At 43.1% G+C, this 16241-nt stretch overlaps 2 protein-coding genes and 1 long non-coding RNA gene across 5 annotated transcripts in view; all 3 read left to right on the top strand.

Annotated features, from left to right (window-relative positions):
• Positions 1 to 1021: 1021 nt before the first annotated feature.
• On the top strand, positions 1022 to 5635 carry LOC308196818 (uncharacterized protein). The gene is made up of 6 exons (XM_080596443.1): positions 1022 to 1486; positions 1815 to 1894; positions 2963 to 3077; positions 3720 to 3826; positions 4048 to 4162; positions 4987 to 5635. The coding sequence occupies exons 1-6, from the start codon at positions 1420 to 1422 to the stop codon at positions 5166 to 5168; spliced, it is 666 nt and encodes a 221-aa protein (XP_080452569.1). The 5' UTR covers positions 1022 to 1419; the 3' UTR covers positions 5169 to 5635.
• Positions 5636 to 8574: 2939 nt separating this feature from the next.
• Positions 8575 to 14863, top strand: LOC308196823. The gene is made up of 3 exons (XR_013952417.1): positions 8575 to 10410; positions 14217 to 14296; positions 14389 to 14863. It is a non-coding gene; the product is annotated as an uncharacterized lncRNA (long non-coding RNA).
• Positions 14864 to 14994: 131 nt separating this feature from the next.
• Positions 14995 to 16241, top strand: part of LOC308196822 (uncharacterized protein) — a 110545-nt gene continuing 109298 nt past the window's right edge. For all 3 annotated transcript variants that reach the window (XR_013952415.1, XR_013952416.1, XM_080596457.1), the window contains exon 1: positions 14995 to 15749. The gene's annotated coding sequence lies outside the window, so the exon portion shown is untranslated. The remainder of the gene's footprint in view (positions 15750 to 16241) is intronic.

Raw genomic sequence — 16241 nt, 5'->3', positions numbered from 1 at the left:
GACTTCCCTGAGATGAAAGGAAAACCTATCTTTGTCAGGGCAATGGAGGCCCTGCTGTTGGCTTCGCTGGGCCAGGATCTCCTGGTCATAACAGGTTATACTGCAACTAGCAGAAGCAAGCAAACAAACACAAAAAGACACCTGAAAGAGTGCTGTAAAAATAAATGTGTTGCGTAACATGACATGAAAGCAGAACATCCCCGTCTCAACAAAAACAAACACCTGCAGACAAAACGAACAGTTCTACTCTGACGGTAACAAGAACAACCATTAATAAATTTGGTGCGTTTCTTAAATGTGCATGCATTCCTAGGATAGGTGATGTAAAGCATAAAACATATGAACCATAGGTTCTATATATGCTATAGGAGTCCCAAGAACAGACTCCTTGTCTGGGGGCTGGGATGTGTGGGCGGGCTGGCCTGGTGGCCCCGCAAGGCCAGGCAGTGGGGTGATGGTGCATGTGACAGGCGGCCTTTCAGGCGTGACACCAGAACCTGCCTTTTACAAACGGGGTCAGTCACATCTCCAGCATGTGAGCAGTGCCCAGATACTGAGTTAACCCACTAGTAAAGGATAGAAATGATCTAACTTGTGTGGCAATTTTGCTAGCTATTCAGCTTGTCCTATGACTAGATATGTGTGTGAAGTTCCTGGGCCCCTTGAAAAGTACAAACTACAAATGGATATGCCATGCTACTGATGATAGGATATACACAGGGAGTAGGTTCGTGTTCTCAGGACTTTTTTTCTTCTTCCTTTTTTTTTTTTTTTTTCTGCTAGAGTTGCTGCTTTGTTTAATTTGTATTTAATAACCTAGAAACTGGAAAACATAACTTGCCCTCTTTACTAAGTAGCTGAACTCTGGATGTTACAGGATAACAGCGTGCATCCCCTTGATCCAAATACATGTAGCCGTTATCTGTTGTTCTGAGCTTTCTCTTGTAGACTGAGATACAGGTTCGGGCCCTTTCAGCCTACCAACGTTGTCTATATGAATGTGCACGTGTGTGTGACAGACAAACACAGATGGATAGAGTGAGAGAGAAGGAGAGCGAGAGCAAGAGCATTCAGGAGAGTGCATAGAGTGAATCTGTTTACAATACAACATTAATTAATCTGAACATTTCCCAATGGGGCTGGCAGCAGCCACAGGGAAGCCAGCCCACCCCAGCAGTAAGGAGCACCTCCCCTTGCCCTCCCCAGCCTCCTCTGGCAGACTGTCCAGCGGCTTCCCAGCAAGTTAGGCAATGCCTGCGTCCCCCATCCCATCATAGTGTCCTATCACACCACTGCCTGGTGCCCGGCGTGGTGCAAACCGGCTGCCCAGCCAAACGCAGCCCCGTGCCTGGCACCAGCACTTCAGCTTCTAGGCTCCACAAGCAACGGGTAGCCAGGCCCTGATCTACCACAGCAAAAATGCGGTTCGGCTCCTGCCTGCTCTGGGGAACACTGCTTTTTGTAAGTTTAACAGAGTTTCTTACAGGTAAGATAATGCTGTTCTTAAATATGAATTGCAATTACCTAAAAAATGACTATCTTAATGAAATGAGGCATCCCACTTGGGAACCCAGGCCTGGGTAGCCACACATAGGCAATCAAATTGTAAACTATTTAGGGTAAATCGATACTTGCAGGGTTTATTCACATTTGAGCCCTGATTGCTACAGATATACAAGGTAGCACTAGCACTGCAGCACAGTGGCACAATTCCCATAGACAAGTACTGGTTTTTGAGCTTTGGGGTTTGTGTGTGTGTGTGCCGGAGGGGATCATTAACCAACTATGTACATGCTTCTCTGTTTGTCTTTTAGATTTTTCTGGAATTGGAGTTTTTGCCAGTCCAAGTGACTGCAAAAGTGCAACCATAGATGACGTGAATAAGTGTCTTGAGGTAAGAGGCTGGCTGTACTGTCCAAACCTGGAGAGGTAGCACACACCTTTTGCTGGTAGTGGGAACAGCAGGGCCCTGCCGGGAATGCACGCACAGTGGGACACGAGCATGCTTGCTTTGGCACTCCTGTCCCACTTGGTGGGAGGGGAGGGAGAATACAGGCATTTGACCTGCTGTGTCTTTGACCCTGTTACTGCTAGTCAAAAGCCTTATAGATGTATTTTGCAGTTTTGCTTTGCTCCACATATACAAAGGTGCTCGCACACAAACAGCCATCTCTTTTACCTCACATGTATAAAGTTTTCAACTCCACCTTCAAATATAGCATTAAATATTTTAAATATAAGTAAAGCTAGTTAACTGAAAGCCTCTGCTTTATGACTTTTTGCCCCTACCTTCTATGGACTAGGTATACCATAAGGGAGTGACCAGGCAGCAACCCTAGAAAATGGTAGAAATGGTATTTCTTTGCCACATATGTGTGATTGATGTCCATCGCTTTCACCAATGTCTCTTAAAGCTTCAAGACTAAGAACCAGAGTTACCTATTGCTGATGAGTGCTTCAGCATCTGGTAGTGAGAATTGCACTGTCCCTTTTTCCTGTGTCTGAGTTCAAAGTAATTGGTATCTGTCATAGTGATGGCAGACACTTGTGTTTTGGTTGTGGAGTTTACCACAGTTTTTAACTATCCACATATGTGCGTAGGCATATACATATGGAGAGGAATATATATATTCATATCCATGTAGAGCAACTGCTAGATAAAAATACAGAAACTTATTTGTTTACACACATTCACAAATATCTACATTTACACACATGCACACACAGAAAGCCTGTGAGATGCCAGCATTCACAGACAAGAATGGCAAACCAATGTTTTATACAGAAAGAAGACACACACAGCTGTTTACAATTATATATTTTCACACACAGAAGAAAAACCATCCATACCAGTCCTCTCTCTCAAGCCCAGTAAAATGGAAAAACCCTCTCGCTCTTTTCCTAAATCAATTCCCAGGCTTTTCCTTCTCAGCTTATCCTTTTTTCCTCTCTATCTCCATAGAAATATTCAGAATGCTTCCCTGAAATGGTCAAAAAAGGTGGACACGATTCCCTCAATCGCCTCATCTGGATGCTGCAAGAAAGTCTTGATATTCTGCGACCTAGTCAAGACAAATGTGAGACCCCTACAGTAGACATGTTCCTCTTTGTTGGGTGTTGAAAAAAGCAGCAGTAGAGAAGCCACAAGATTATTTTTTTTAACCTGCAATCAGAATGAGCTAAGTGCCCGCACTTCCTGAGGGACCAAAAAAAAAAAATTAAAAAAAAAAAAAAATCTCAACAAGAAGCCAGCAAGTAAGGTTGCTCAGCCACTGCTCTGGCAGACAGCTGGGAGGCACGGCAGTGTCTGTGCACAGCCCAGCTGAGCTGCTGAGCTGCCTCGCAGAGGTGGTGGGGCCTTGGGGTGGGCTTTTCAGTCATATTTTCCCAAGAAATACTTGGATAGTTTTACCCACAACAGTACTGAATGTCGGTGCTGTGATGAATGCCACTTTGATTCACTTTTAAGGCATAACTGGGGCTGGCGGGGACTTTGATGTCACAGTGACAAGTGATGGAAAAATTGGGTGTTGCAAAAAGAAAAAAAATAGGGCTTTAAGCAAACAAAAATGCTTACTTTGCCGAAGTCAGGTAGAGGGGAATTTGCTACCCAGCAAAGGTCAATGATCATGCATATAGTTTGCTTGGGAAGAGACTGTTATACTCATTTTCACTTGAATGTGTTTTTCTTCTTTCTATTTTCTTACTCCATCTGAAAGTTTGCAAGCATTCACCCCAATGCCCACAGCCTCTGGCCCCTAAGAACGGTGGGCTGGTGTGTGTCACCATCGACAGTGTTGAGTACTGCAAACCCATGTGCAACAAGGTAATAGTCACGGTTCACTGCTACTAGGTTGCTGGCTTTATTCATTAATTTACAAGTGCTTATTGTGTAATGCATCATTTTTCTTGGTACACTTTTTCTGCCCTTGGACAGGGAGAGGGTGTAGTGTTTGTATTGATCTTCACTGGCTGAATGTTTCTTCGTTTACGGTTACTGTGATGTATCCTAAGACACACCTGTTTTTCCCATCCTTGTTTCCCAAGGGTTATGACTTCCAGTTCCTCAGAAGAAGCAGGCTGTATGAAACCTGTGGCAACATCACTGGGTTTTCCTGGACGACTCAGATGGTTGGGGGGCAAACACTGGCTGTTTGCGAGCGTGAGTAGTTCTCAAACATCTGGGCAGAGGGATGGAGGATCAGCCTGTTTTGTTTTAAAAAGGGCGGCAAGAAATACAGCCTTGGCACGTATGAGGCTGTGAGGGCTGATGCTGGGCCAGCAAACTGCTGCACCAGAAAGCAAGTTAGTTTTAAAACTACCACAAAGGCCTGTGCTGATGAGCACTGCTATTTCAGGTTGGCTTAGCAAATAGGGCTTGCATGGCTTAGGATGTGGGATGGTGCACTTTTTTTAACTGAAAGCATTTATCGTCTTGCTACAAAACCTACACTGCCCAGTGGCTGTGTGACCAGCTGGATTGGCAGTGGCAGCACACAGCTGCAGTTTATCTTGCAAGTGTACTCGAAGAGCTTCAGTAAAACTGGCCAGCACCTGCAGTATTCACTGTATGTGCACACAATAAAACCCAGCTGCTGTCCCTCAGCCAGCAACACCACCATTTCATGTGGCAGCCCAAGGGTTTAAGAATGCTCCCATTGCTTCCAGCAAGCAGTCTGGGACCATCTGAATCCGTCATTATTTCCTTAATTTAAAAATAAACATGCATGCACATACTCAAAAATATGAACCTCTCTCTCCCCTATGGTTAATGAAAAATACTTGACTGTTGACTGTGTCTTGTAGCTAGAGCAGTTGTGTTTCCCAAGGCTTAACAAAACAATCATACAGTCACTTTATGCCAGGTTGAAGACTTCAGTCTGGAAAATGGGAACGCTGGAGCTTGTTTAAAGATTGGGACAAATATGCCTGGGTTTAGCTATGTAACTCAGCTGCTTCTTTTGTTGTTGGCTTTGATCTTTCCAGCCTCGGAGACGGCCGTGAGTGGAGCTGATTCTGCCTATTTCCCTGCCAACAGCAGCTGCCTGCACACATTAGCCTTCTCTGAGCCCGAGCAGCTGAACATTTTCCTCAAAGAACTTGCTGAGCAAGGCGTAGACATCTCCAACCATGACAAGCAGGCGGACTGTCTTATGTGTGGTTACTAGCACCGAGGATGGCAGACCCAAAACGCTTGTGCCACCAACCAAGTGGCTGTCTACGGTCGGACATGGGTATTTTGATGACAGAAGCAGAGCAGTGAAATCCCTGCTAAGGCCTGCAAACATACAGCTTGTATTTCATTAGAAGGTTAGCAATCATAGTCACCATTTGACCTCAGCTCTTGGGTAGAGGCTACATAGGCTAAAACTAATCACATAGCTCACAGTGGGGGCATTTCAAAGAAAGAAGATCACTTTTTTAAGCCTTAAATTTGTCTAAGCGGAATTATAAAAGAATTACAGTTGCTTAATGGATGTGGTCATTAGTTAAACACAGTAATTGTTTTCAGAAATCACTTTCTGTCAAGGTCCGTCTTTATGATGAAAGGGCCATACAGTGACTTACTTTCACCATTGCCAATCAATCACTGTTGTTTCTCTGGTGACCATTAAAGCAATGCAAGTCACAACAGCTGTGCCTGCAGGGTAACTCTTTATTCACACACCTGTGTACTTGGGGGTGAAATCAGACCTTGCATACAGGTACTCAGGGTGCTGTGGTTCACATGAGCTACAAACCCAAAGCTCTGTAGTTTGTTGGGAGACAGTTCAAATGTCTCTCACTTCGTAGTTATGAGCTTATGGATGTCCCACAGAAGTACATACCCTTAGGTAGAGTTCAGTGCACATCTAGCACTCCAAAAGTGCCCTGTGTGGTTGCTGTAACTAGATAATACAGCAAAAAAGTCATAGCATTTCAGGCCAGCACAAAATGCGAGAAATGGGATTGCCCTAAACTGATGAGCATTGATTGCCATAAACTATCTGATATTTTCATCATATCTTCTTAGGCAGAGGTTGTGGTTTCTGCAAGCTGTGGCTTAACTTCAGAGGAGGAATACAAAAGCAGATGACGTCTGGCTGATAATATGGTTGGGACAGGCTGTATATAGGGTAGAGCTCTAGGGCTTTGGACTGAGTGCAGGGCTGACTGGCTAAGATGCTCTGGTGTCAGCATAGTAGTGCTGGGGCAGCTCCTGGCCCTAGCCCAAGATTTCCAGAACTTCTGACTAGTCACCCTCTCCAGTATCCCCCCTCTTGATGAACAAAAATCCAAGTGATATTTTTTTGTCATTGATTCTTTCCAAGAAATATAAAGCCTCTTGTTCTTTCTCCTATCCATATCCTTCTATGAGCGCTCCCTCTTTTACACCACCTCGTATACCCCCGTGCTTGTGTGTACACTGGAAACCCAAAGCCAGAGAGTAAGAAGCATAAAGAGCAGCAAACTCTGGTTGTTGGCTGCCTGGCATGTACTGTGAGTGAAGGCCAAGACAACACAGCACTGGCAATCCAGTTTATTTGTGGAGCTGTTGCTACAGAACAGACGTGTATGTGAATTATGATGAAATCTAAACAGAAAGCTTAGTTATTGCTTGCTCGGTCTGCAGTGGAATCCAAGCTTGGGGTTTTGTTTTAATTTTCTTCTGTTGAGCAAACACTGAAGCCATGGATCTGAAGACAGCCAGCTCATCTGTTTGTGTTTTCTTTCTCTTCTTTACCTTTTCCCTATTCTTGTGAATCTCTCAGATACAGTGGTTACACTGTACATGATGTGTAATTGACCTTTACCTCATTAATCAGTTAAATGATTCAGATATATAACATTATTTAAGAAAAATTACACACTACCTTTCAGGTTTAGAATCCAGTCATTACAAGCAAAGAAAAAAAATCAGTTGCCTTTGGGCCCAGAACCAGCCAGTCATATGACTATTTGTTAACGCAGCAATTACACCAATGAAGGGATGACTTGGCTGCTTTGCCTGCATATGAACTATAAGGCAGTAACTTAAGTAGTCACTGTGTTGGTGAGAAAAATGCTGTAGTCTTAAAGAAAAGCAAATGTTTTTCAATCATGGGTGAGTTTGTTTATTTTTGGCAAAGAAATCATGAACAAAAATGAAGTTATAATGTCCTTGAGTCTTTCATTTCCAGCCAATTCATTATCAGCTGATACTCAAATGCAATATCTATCTGAAGCACTGAGTGCTTTCCATTATCGTTTTTCTATTGGTACTGAAAATATTTTTCTGTGAGTTATATTGAGCTATTCTAGTGACTTTCCAAACCATCTAACAAAAGAAAAGAAACACAACATCGGATTTTATGAGGAAATCAAGCCCATTGCTCTTGTAAAGTAACAGAAACTGTTAAATCTGTGCATCAGAAATCCTACTAATGGGCTTCACATAATGTGGAAGAAATAGGCTGGAAGGCTTTAATTTGATATTGCATGAATTGGATATTAAGCTGAAAATTATTTTTGTTATAAACTTGCAGAGAAGCTGTTTTGTTCTATTCCCACCATCCAAGTTATTATTTATATATGAGAAAGGGCAGTTGAACCAATAAGCCTATATGACACAGTTAAAAACTAAAGTAAATTTAATCACATTATTTCCCAGAGTAAATTTGCATAATGTAATTCAGGCAAATAGTTGCTCTTTGTTTGCATTAACTTCAAGTTGCCGTCTGGCCAGGCATGTCTGAGCATTGGGCTATGCCTCCTGCTCCTGCCCCAGCCCCTGGATGGGGAGGGCTTTGTGTTCTGACACAGGATTTAGCAAAGAGAAGAAAATTCATATAGAAGAAAAGAAACAAGCCAAAAAAAAAAAAAAAAAAAGAAAAAAAGAAAAAAAAAAGAAGTAAGTTTTCAGATCAGACAAAAGAAGCACAAGATACTTATTTATTGCACCATTGTCTGTTTTTTAGGTTTCACAGTACAAACTACAAAACCTGCTCCCCAGACTACACTGCTTGCTCTTGATATGTCCACAACTTGTCAGTCATCTCAGTCAAAGGCTTTGGCAATATTTACCATGTAACTATAGAGAGGCAGGCTTTACTGGTATTAGTTAAGGGAATACAATTCTGAACTGTGCTTTCTTCTCTTTCAGTCCTGTTTTCGGTCCATTATAATGCAAGAGAAGAAGTTAATCTAGGAACCAAGTGACCAATAGTGATTACAATGTAGACCAGAAAATGGAAGGCAAAGTGCTGAGAACTGTAGTAAAGGAAGACAAATTTCTACACATCCTCTTTTTACAGGAACTTAGCAGCAACGGAGTGGGAAAAGCATCACTTTGGGATAGATCCTAGGTAGTAACTGGTCCTGTGAAATCTCATAGTTTTGAAGCGTCCTATAAAGGGATGCCTGGCTGGCTCACACAGAGCCTTGCAGCGAGATCTGAGGCACACGCTTCATTCTCCAGATCACCACTGCTGCGGGGGGCAGGACCATAAGGAAGCTCATGATCAGTACTGTAGCAAAAATGACCAGCAGTATTTCCCATGGTGCCAGGATTGTTTCCACCACCTTTTCCTCCATGTCAAGAGTTGGAAGCTGTAAAGCAAAAAGCACACCACATTACTTTCTTGCAAATATGACTGTATAGATGTGTTTGTTTTACCTAGCAAAGGGATAGGAAACAGAGGTGTGAAGTCAGATTCATGATGTGTCAGGCGGTCAAACAATGCCTGTGCTGGATGGCATTATAGAAATGGCAGCTCTAGCACTTTTCAATCTAGTTCTTAATTTCATTTCTCAGAGTGGAGCACTGGTTTTGTTCTTGTGTGTTTTCCCATCAGCATGTGATGGGGAAAGTTAAAGTGTGTCACTGGGGGGGGGGGTCATCTTCCACATACGGACCACAGTTAGCAGATTAAAGACGTTACTGCTTTAGAAATGAATATTGGTAGTCACTTTTTGATATTTATCTAACAAATACATTGCCCACCAAGTAGGCAAATCAACCTGATGTTAGTGAGTAGAGCTGATAAAGTGTCTGAGGAGAAGGAGAGGGAGAGGAGGTGGGAGACAAATTGTGTTTCTCTGTGTTAAAGACTGGCTCACACGAGGACTGGTTCCAACTGGCATCAAGATGACACACCACCAGGGAGTACTTTTCTAGAAACCTTTTCTCAGGACCTGTCTTTTGCCAGCTGTCCAGCAGAGTGTTCTCTGGGGAAGGAATTTCAAATGGCTTTCCAGCATTTTAAGCTTTTGTTTTCCTGGTTTAGTTTAGTCCAACTTTAGATAAAACCCAACTGACTAGCTGGACCACGCTTTTTTGCACATCAAGTAGAGTAATATGTGAGTCAGCACAATTGACCTGCTAAACAAAATGGACGCCCTCTTGGTCTTGGAGAGTTGGGGAGTTTCACCTCACAGAGACGTTCACCTCTGTCACTTGTTAAGCCTTGTCGTGAGGAATAAGCCCACTTTCCTTGGCTGCAGGCCCCAGAAGAGTGCTCGCTCTCTCTTTTTCTTGTCACCCTTTGTTCCCTCAAGAGCTGCTGTGGAGGAGCAGCCTGCCCTTCCCTTGTGTCTCAGTGGCAGTGGCTGACTTTGGTGTAAGACACCATACCGGCACATGCCCCACAAGGCCGTGCCTGACCCTAGTGCAAGCCTTTGCCAACAGCCTGTTCAAATGGTGTTGGTAAGAACAGCCCCCCCCCCCCCCCCCCCCCCCCCCCCCAACCTGGAGCACCACCACACAAAGTTATGCTGACATCTACCAAAGCTAAAGCTGAGGATAAGAGGATATGATGATGGAAGGAAGGGTACTCTGTGAGTCATTTGCCATCAGGTATTTTATTTTATTTATTTTATTTTATATAATTTTATATATTTTTTATTTTTATTTTTTTACTTTATTTTTTTTTCTTTTCCTACAACGTAGGCTTTAGAAACTGTGTTTGTCAGAGAACTGCAGTGGATGCTCAGTAAAGAATTATGTGTTTTATGAATGACTGCAGATATATTTTAATGAAACCGTTAAGTCTGTATAAAATTAATTTCTGTTTGAAATACTTTTTATTGAACACACGTGAAGAGGCTTAGCAGTCAGGCCGTGGCATGTACTTGCAGAGCAGAAGCAGAGCTAATGTCTCACGACTTTAGTACCATAAAGTAGAAGTAAAAGCAGAGCAGTTAGGAAGGGGTTAGATCACATTTGTTTTGAGGCAAGGAGAAAGGACCGTTTACAGGTGTGCCCTAGTTCATCAAGGGCTGGCTGCAGCGCCTCAGCACAGGCTGAACGCCACACACCTGAACGCCATGATGCATATAAAAGGGGCGGCTGGGGGCAGCAGGGCTTTCCCAGAGCCCCTTGCCAGTATTGCCTGGGAGGAGGTTTCCTGAGGGATAGTGGTGCAGCCTGGGCTTCTCTGGAGGACGTCCAAGGTTTGTCTTTGGCTATTCAAAGTGGGGATATGGGGGGGGGGGGGGGGGTTCAGTCATTGAATCCTGATCCTTACAAGAAGAATAAGACGTAAGCAGGACTGAAGAAATATATTTATTTGGAAGAATTAGAAAAAAACGTGTATTTGGAAATTAACGAGCTGCCAACAATTTTGTACCTGGCTTAAAAGTGTTAAAATCACGCACAGTTAGGAGCATTGTACTGAGGTCTGTAAGGAGAAGCATCAGATATCTAATACCAAACCCTGGAGGGTTTGTTTGCGTGATGATGTTCCTTAACAAAGGCTAGCAGCCTGTTAGGCAGACTCTAGCTGGAGCTTTGCTGGGCTGCTAAACATGCAGGACTCTGTTACTTTGAGTCAAGCTTTTGCTCTCTGGTGTCAATGTTTTTGTACCTATGCTCTCTCCATTTGAGGTACCAGCTCAATCTTTTTTTGAGGGAAAGAGAGAGGCTTAGCAGAAAACCTGTTCTCCTTCCAGACTCAGCTGTGTCTGTGCCTGCCCTGCAGCAGTGCCGAGACCTTTCCAGAAACTTGAACGCTTGAAAGCTCATGTTAGGTTTTACGCTTCAGATTAATGCCCACTCCTACAAACTGGAGAATGCGATGGAGGGTATGGGTGAAGCTCCCCTAGCTCAGTGCCTGAGGCATGTGTGAGGCCTCCCCACCAGCCAAGCACATACCCGTGGCAGGATGGCTCTGGAATGCCACTCACCAGGCCTGTTCCCCGTGACACTCTCACCTTTCTTATGGCATGAGATTTTTCTTCTTCCCTCTGTGGGTGTGTGAAGGTAAGTGTGTGTGAGACCACTTACTCCAGGGGAGGCAGCTGTGGGAGAAGGGCTGCTCAGGGAGCTGCCCTGTACTGCTTTGTTGCTGACACAGCTGCATGGGTAGTATCAGAGGTGGGCCTTCTGTCCTCTGTCCAGTTGTCCTTGTCCATTGATGAATTCTTTAAATACCTTAATTTCTGACCTTGTGGTCTCTCTTTTTCTCCCTCAGGCATTTTCTGTCAATGTCTTGCTGCTTCTGTTTCTGTCTCTAGGTTTCGTTTTGATTCCTGCTGTTTATTTCACTCTTTTCCTCATTCCCCTCTTTCAGTTCTTCTGTTTAGACAGGCTATTATTCAGTTGTTGTCTGCATGGGAAACCCCCTGTCCTCACTTTCTGTGATGCTGCTCCCTCATCAGCAGATGGTGAAGGGAGAACATCCACTTAGAGTGCTCAGTGGGCCTCACACAGCAGGCTTGAGGTGATGAGGGTGGAGAGACCACCCCTTTCTGTAAATGCTGGCTGTTTGAGGAGGTCACACCAGTTAAACTGGCAAAAAAACAACTTTCAGTAATCTTCAGTTGGATTATATCACATTGTGTGGGAAAGAGATGGCATCCTGGATGATGGGAGTGAAGGTAGGCTCTGCTCTCTTCCTCTACTGAGAAAATAAGATGGGGTGTACTTCAGCACATGGGCAGTAGAAGCACCAGAGGAAGGCACCCTCTGCTTAGTCCCTTGCTGAAGATGACCTTGTTATGCTTGGATAAGTTGCTTGGATATGGTTGCTGTGTTGCAGTAGTGCCCCTGGCAGTAATGCAAAGGTCAGAAAAAACCCTATGCAAGTCTGTGGGAGAAAAAACACTCACTGGGAGGAGTCAGCTTTAGTTGGCCCTTCTGAGGAATGGAAATGCTCTGCAGGCAGAAAACAGTGGTGAGGATGATATAGCAGAGGCAACTGCACATGCACCCCTTTGGTCTTTTGGGGACTGAATAGGTCAGGAACTGTTCCTGACCCTCACTATATGATGAGTGGGACATGCCATACATCAGTATTACTCTTTGACATACCTTTCAGTAAGATGCCTTATAAATAAGTTAATTTTATGACTGGAACATGTCCCAAATGCAAATAGTCTGAAAAATAAGTCTGTTAGTCTGCATTGCTGAGCAATTAGCAGGCACTGAAGCTGGAGGCCATGACCTTCCTAAATGTTGCCTATCAGTGTCAGCTGGCCTGTTTCATTCAGTGCAGCTGCATAAGATCTGGAGCTGCTGCTGAGATAATGAGGTGTTTGTCACATTGTCAGTACTTGATGCACACAAGCTGTGTGGTTAAATCTTCCCAAACAGCCAGTAACCCTACTAACTTTCTAAACCTCTCAGGTTTGATTATAGGAGGGTATGAATGAAGAAAAATCAAAATAATGGTCAACCAAGATGTTGCTCTAGAAATATGTAAGCACTGCTGAGTTTCTTTCAGAATAAATACACAGCCACTGGAGCTCTGCAAGCTCTTTATCAACTAAAATCCTCATCAGTAAACATATCAAATCTGGTGTCTAAACCACAAATTATTTTGCAGTGAAGGATGCTCTAGATTATCCCCCAAATTTAACAGCTCTCCAGAAGAGCAAAGGCCTCTGTGATGGCTGGAGATAAATGCAATAAATGGAATGTAATAAATGACTTCTTTGGAGAAGCATACAATGACGAGGACATTTGAGAAGGAAAAATAATAAATTAATAATTAATATTAATAAAAAGTGGGGGGTTTCTGGTTGCACCCTCCATTGCCAGCATTTCACTTAAGATTTGTCTGAAGCTACGTACTAAAGATTTTCTTCTGAGCTACAAATGATGGAAGACCTCTCTGGACACTAAAGAAGGGGTTTTCTGAGTACAGTTGACAGACTTCTTTCTTAGAAAAATCATAATTCTATTCTCACACCCTTACACCCAAAACAGAATTATAACCTTGTGACAAGTCTGGAAATGAAGCTGGTATGCTTCATTAATTGTTTAATGCAATCTAAAGTAGGTCTTGTAAAACGCATCTTAAATAGCGGATTGCTTTGCTGCTGCCCTTATCTTAACACAGATCTGTTTATGAATGGTAATGTCTTTAAGATGATGGCGCACTCCTCTTGCAGAGGACTACAGGAGCAGGAAACAAAGACTTGCATTATGGTACATTTAGGTGATGCACTTGTCTGCCAGCCTACAGCCTGCTACAACACAAAAGCCAGAAACTATTTTGTCTGCTTGATTTGAAGCTTTTACTTATGATTCTTGGGGGGGGGAATCCATGTAATCTATTCTTTGACAAAGGCTGCTCTCTTCCAGTGAGGTGGATGGGCAGGGTCTGCTGAGACAGCTGTCTGGTGGCTTCTGCCCTGCAACTAATCTGCAGTCTTTCCCCACCAGCTGAAACTATTCAAGAGTGCTTGTCCTGCCTGCTGCAGGCATTGCTGTAATGAGTGTTATCTTTGATTTCAGCTGCAATGAACCTGTGTTTAAAAACAGCTATTTTTCCTCTGCTGATCTTGCATTTTCTCCAAGTTATTCATGAATATCTTTCCTAGGCTTAGTTCTCAAAAAAAATGAAAAACCTGATGAAAATCCAAATGTACTTATCTGCCTATCACAACTGGGGTGGTGTGGGGAGTTACTCTTCCTCAGTGCGATGAGGCCAAATGGTGAAGATTTCAACACAGTTATACAAAAAAGGCTGATTTACTAACTACAGAACTAGTGTTAAAGCTTTCACATAGCCTTCATAAGCTCATGGGATCACTGTAACATGAGAATGTCCCCGAGCGAGATGCTTGTGGGAGGTGGTGGCCTCCCAGTCTGTTACTTGCTCTCAGTTGTGGGTCCTCTGAAGATGCTTTGCATGGGGTGGAAAGATGATCTGGTATGTGAATTGGCATCAGAAATATCTATTTATATAACTCATCCTCCTCCAAACTTCAGAATACTTGACTATCTTGTAATATTTTTTCTCTCTACTTGGAAGGGTCACAAATCTAGTACTGCTGACCAACATCTACGTACAGAGAAAGCAAGTTTTAAACTCTTTGGGAGCCTTGTAAAGCTGTAAGTGCAGCCACCAAAAGGCAGAATGGATCAAAGCCTACAGGGCCTGTTTTGTATCATCAAATTGAGTTATATTCTCTTGTTTCTATCAGGCTATTCTCTTCAGTAACTACAGCTTTCAGTGTCAACCAAAAAGCATCTGAGTAAAAGACAGCTGGAGTTGAAGAAGAATGTGGACAAAGGCTGTTTGCCTTCCCTCATCTTGAATTCTAACAGAAAAGCTGCAGTTTCTCATCTTCCCTAACACAGTATTTCAGGTTTAAGCACATATTTACAGGGTTTTAGAAAGAACCAGTTCTCTGTAAATCCTGTGACTCTTGTATGATTGCTGGAGGTAAATAACCTCAGGCAGGGGGGAACCTCTGTGCTTGCAACAACAGAAATTCCCGACTGGTGAGCTACTCAGTGCTCCTTTTACAGAGTAAAACCCTTGTTGCTAAATATTTGTAAAGCAAGCATAAACATGCCTCAAGCTGACACTTGCTTAGAGGCTTATGTGACCGAGTATTTATGGAAGCACATCAAGGAAATTAGACCCTTGACTGATGTCCAAACAGGTGAATTCAGTGTTTAATTTTGTGCTGGGTGGCCTGCTCTAAGATTCCTGTTTCTAATGTTACTGGAAACTCTTGGCAGCAGCACTGGGGTTCTACCCCAATGTCACTTGTGAAGACCTGGCTGCATCAAAGAATGCCAGAAGTTTTCTATAAAGACTCTAGGCCACTATTGCACTGTTCACTAATACCTGAGGATCAGTCATTCCCTTTTCCTTCCCCATCCCAATGGGCATAGTCCTATGGTGTATAAGCTTGGATTTTCATTGTTATGGAAACACACTAAAACTAGAGCAGACAGTAAAAAAGGAACTATGAAGTGTAGTTGTATGACAGCTTTTGGGAATACCTTGGTCACGCTCCACTTTGTGTAAGTAAACAGGGCAAGCCCTACTTCTGCAGTGCTTGATTCCTAGTCTGTCTTCCTGGCAGAGATAAATACTATCAAACTGAATGAAAAAACAGGACTGACAGTACTAAGCAAAAAGGTAGATGAAATGTTAAAGACCGAATATTAGTTATTTCCTTACACCTACATTTGTTATTTTAGCATGTTGGCAGTCCTGCTAAAATACACCAATTCAGAATATCAGATAAAACCAGATATGTGGTATTGTGTTTCCGGTTTCGTGTGTAACAGGGCCTGCAGCTCTTTGTGGGAGGGGTTTTACAACTTAGATGTGAGAGCTACCTAGCTAGATGCATGGATTAACTGTTGCTTTAGCACAGCTGGAGCTGCAGAAGGCTTCCTGTTTTGCAGATGTGAACACTTCTTCTAAGCAAGTACTTGTTTTAATGGAAAAACAAGTCAAAAGGGCTAAACCTGCAACAATGAACTTGTTCTGCTTGCTGCTCTTCCTCACTCACTGATCAAAACCTTTAGACTTCAAGTGGAGCAAGTGAGTATTACCGTGTGCTGATTCTTGACCATAGCTGCCAGCTCCCCATCAACATTTAAAGATTATACACGTTTACACAATTTTTTGGAGAGGCCATCGCTGCTGCAGTGCCCCTAGTCTGCCTTGTAACAGTGTGTGGCAGCAGAAAGGTGAATCTCTATGCTAATTTTCTGACCTGAAGCCAGAGGTAGCAAAGAGTAGGAATGTGAAAAGTTCTGAAACCTGGGGTTCTTGCACACTGATAAACTAGAAATGAGGGTGATGGTCAAGAAAACTATCACTGCAAAAGTGTCACTTAAAGCTCCTGTAAAATCCAGAAACCAAATCCATCGATTTAGTAGCTTAGAGAAAAGGCCGTATTTCAACTGTATAAAACCTCAAAAATCAAACTACACTCATCCCTAAAGGTCCTACGCTTTCAAACGAAGAGTGTTCTGAAAATGTACCGAATCATAAAATTAAAAGAAATCTCTCTGAATTGGCATGTATTAC

The sequence above is a fragment of the Anser brachyrhynchus genome (assembly GCF_964034855.1).
Source record: "Anser brachyrhynchus genome assembly, chromosome: 6".
Classification (NCBI taxonomy): domain Eukaryota; kingdom Metazoa; phylum Chordata; class Aves; order Anseriformes; family Anatidae; genus Anser; species Anser brachyrhynchus.
The sequence above is the reverse complement of the archived record's forward strand: the minus strand, read 5'-3'. Positions and strand labels throughout refer to the sequence as shown.

Bases quoted from the DNA above. Each gene is read 5' to 3' on its own strand.
- LOC308196818 (XM_080596443.1), top strand. From the start codon at position 1,420: ATGCGGTTCGGCTCCTGCCTGCTCTGGGGAACACTGCTTTTTGTAAGT. The intron at 1,487-1,814 runs GTAAGATAATGC...TTTGTCTTTTAG, and splicing joins TTTAACAGAGTTTCTTACAG to ATTTTTCTGGAATTGGAGTT. The intron at 3,827-4,047 runs GTAATAGTCACG...TTGTTTCCCAAG, and splicing joins GCAAACCCATGTGCAACAAG to GGTTATGACTTCCAGTTCCT.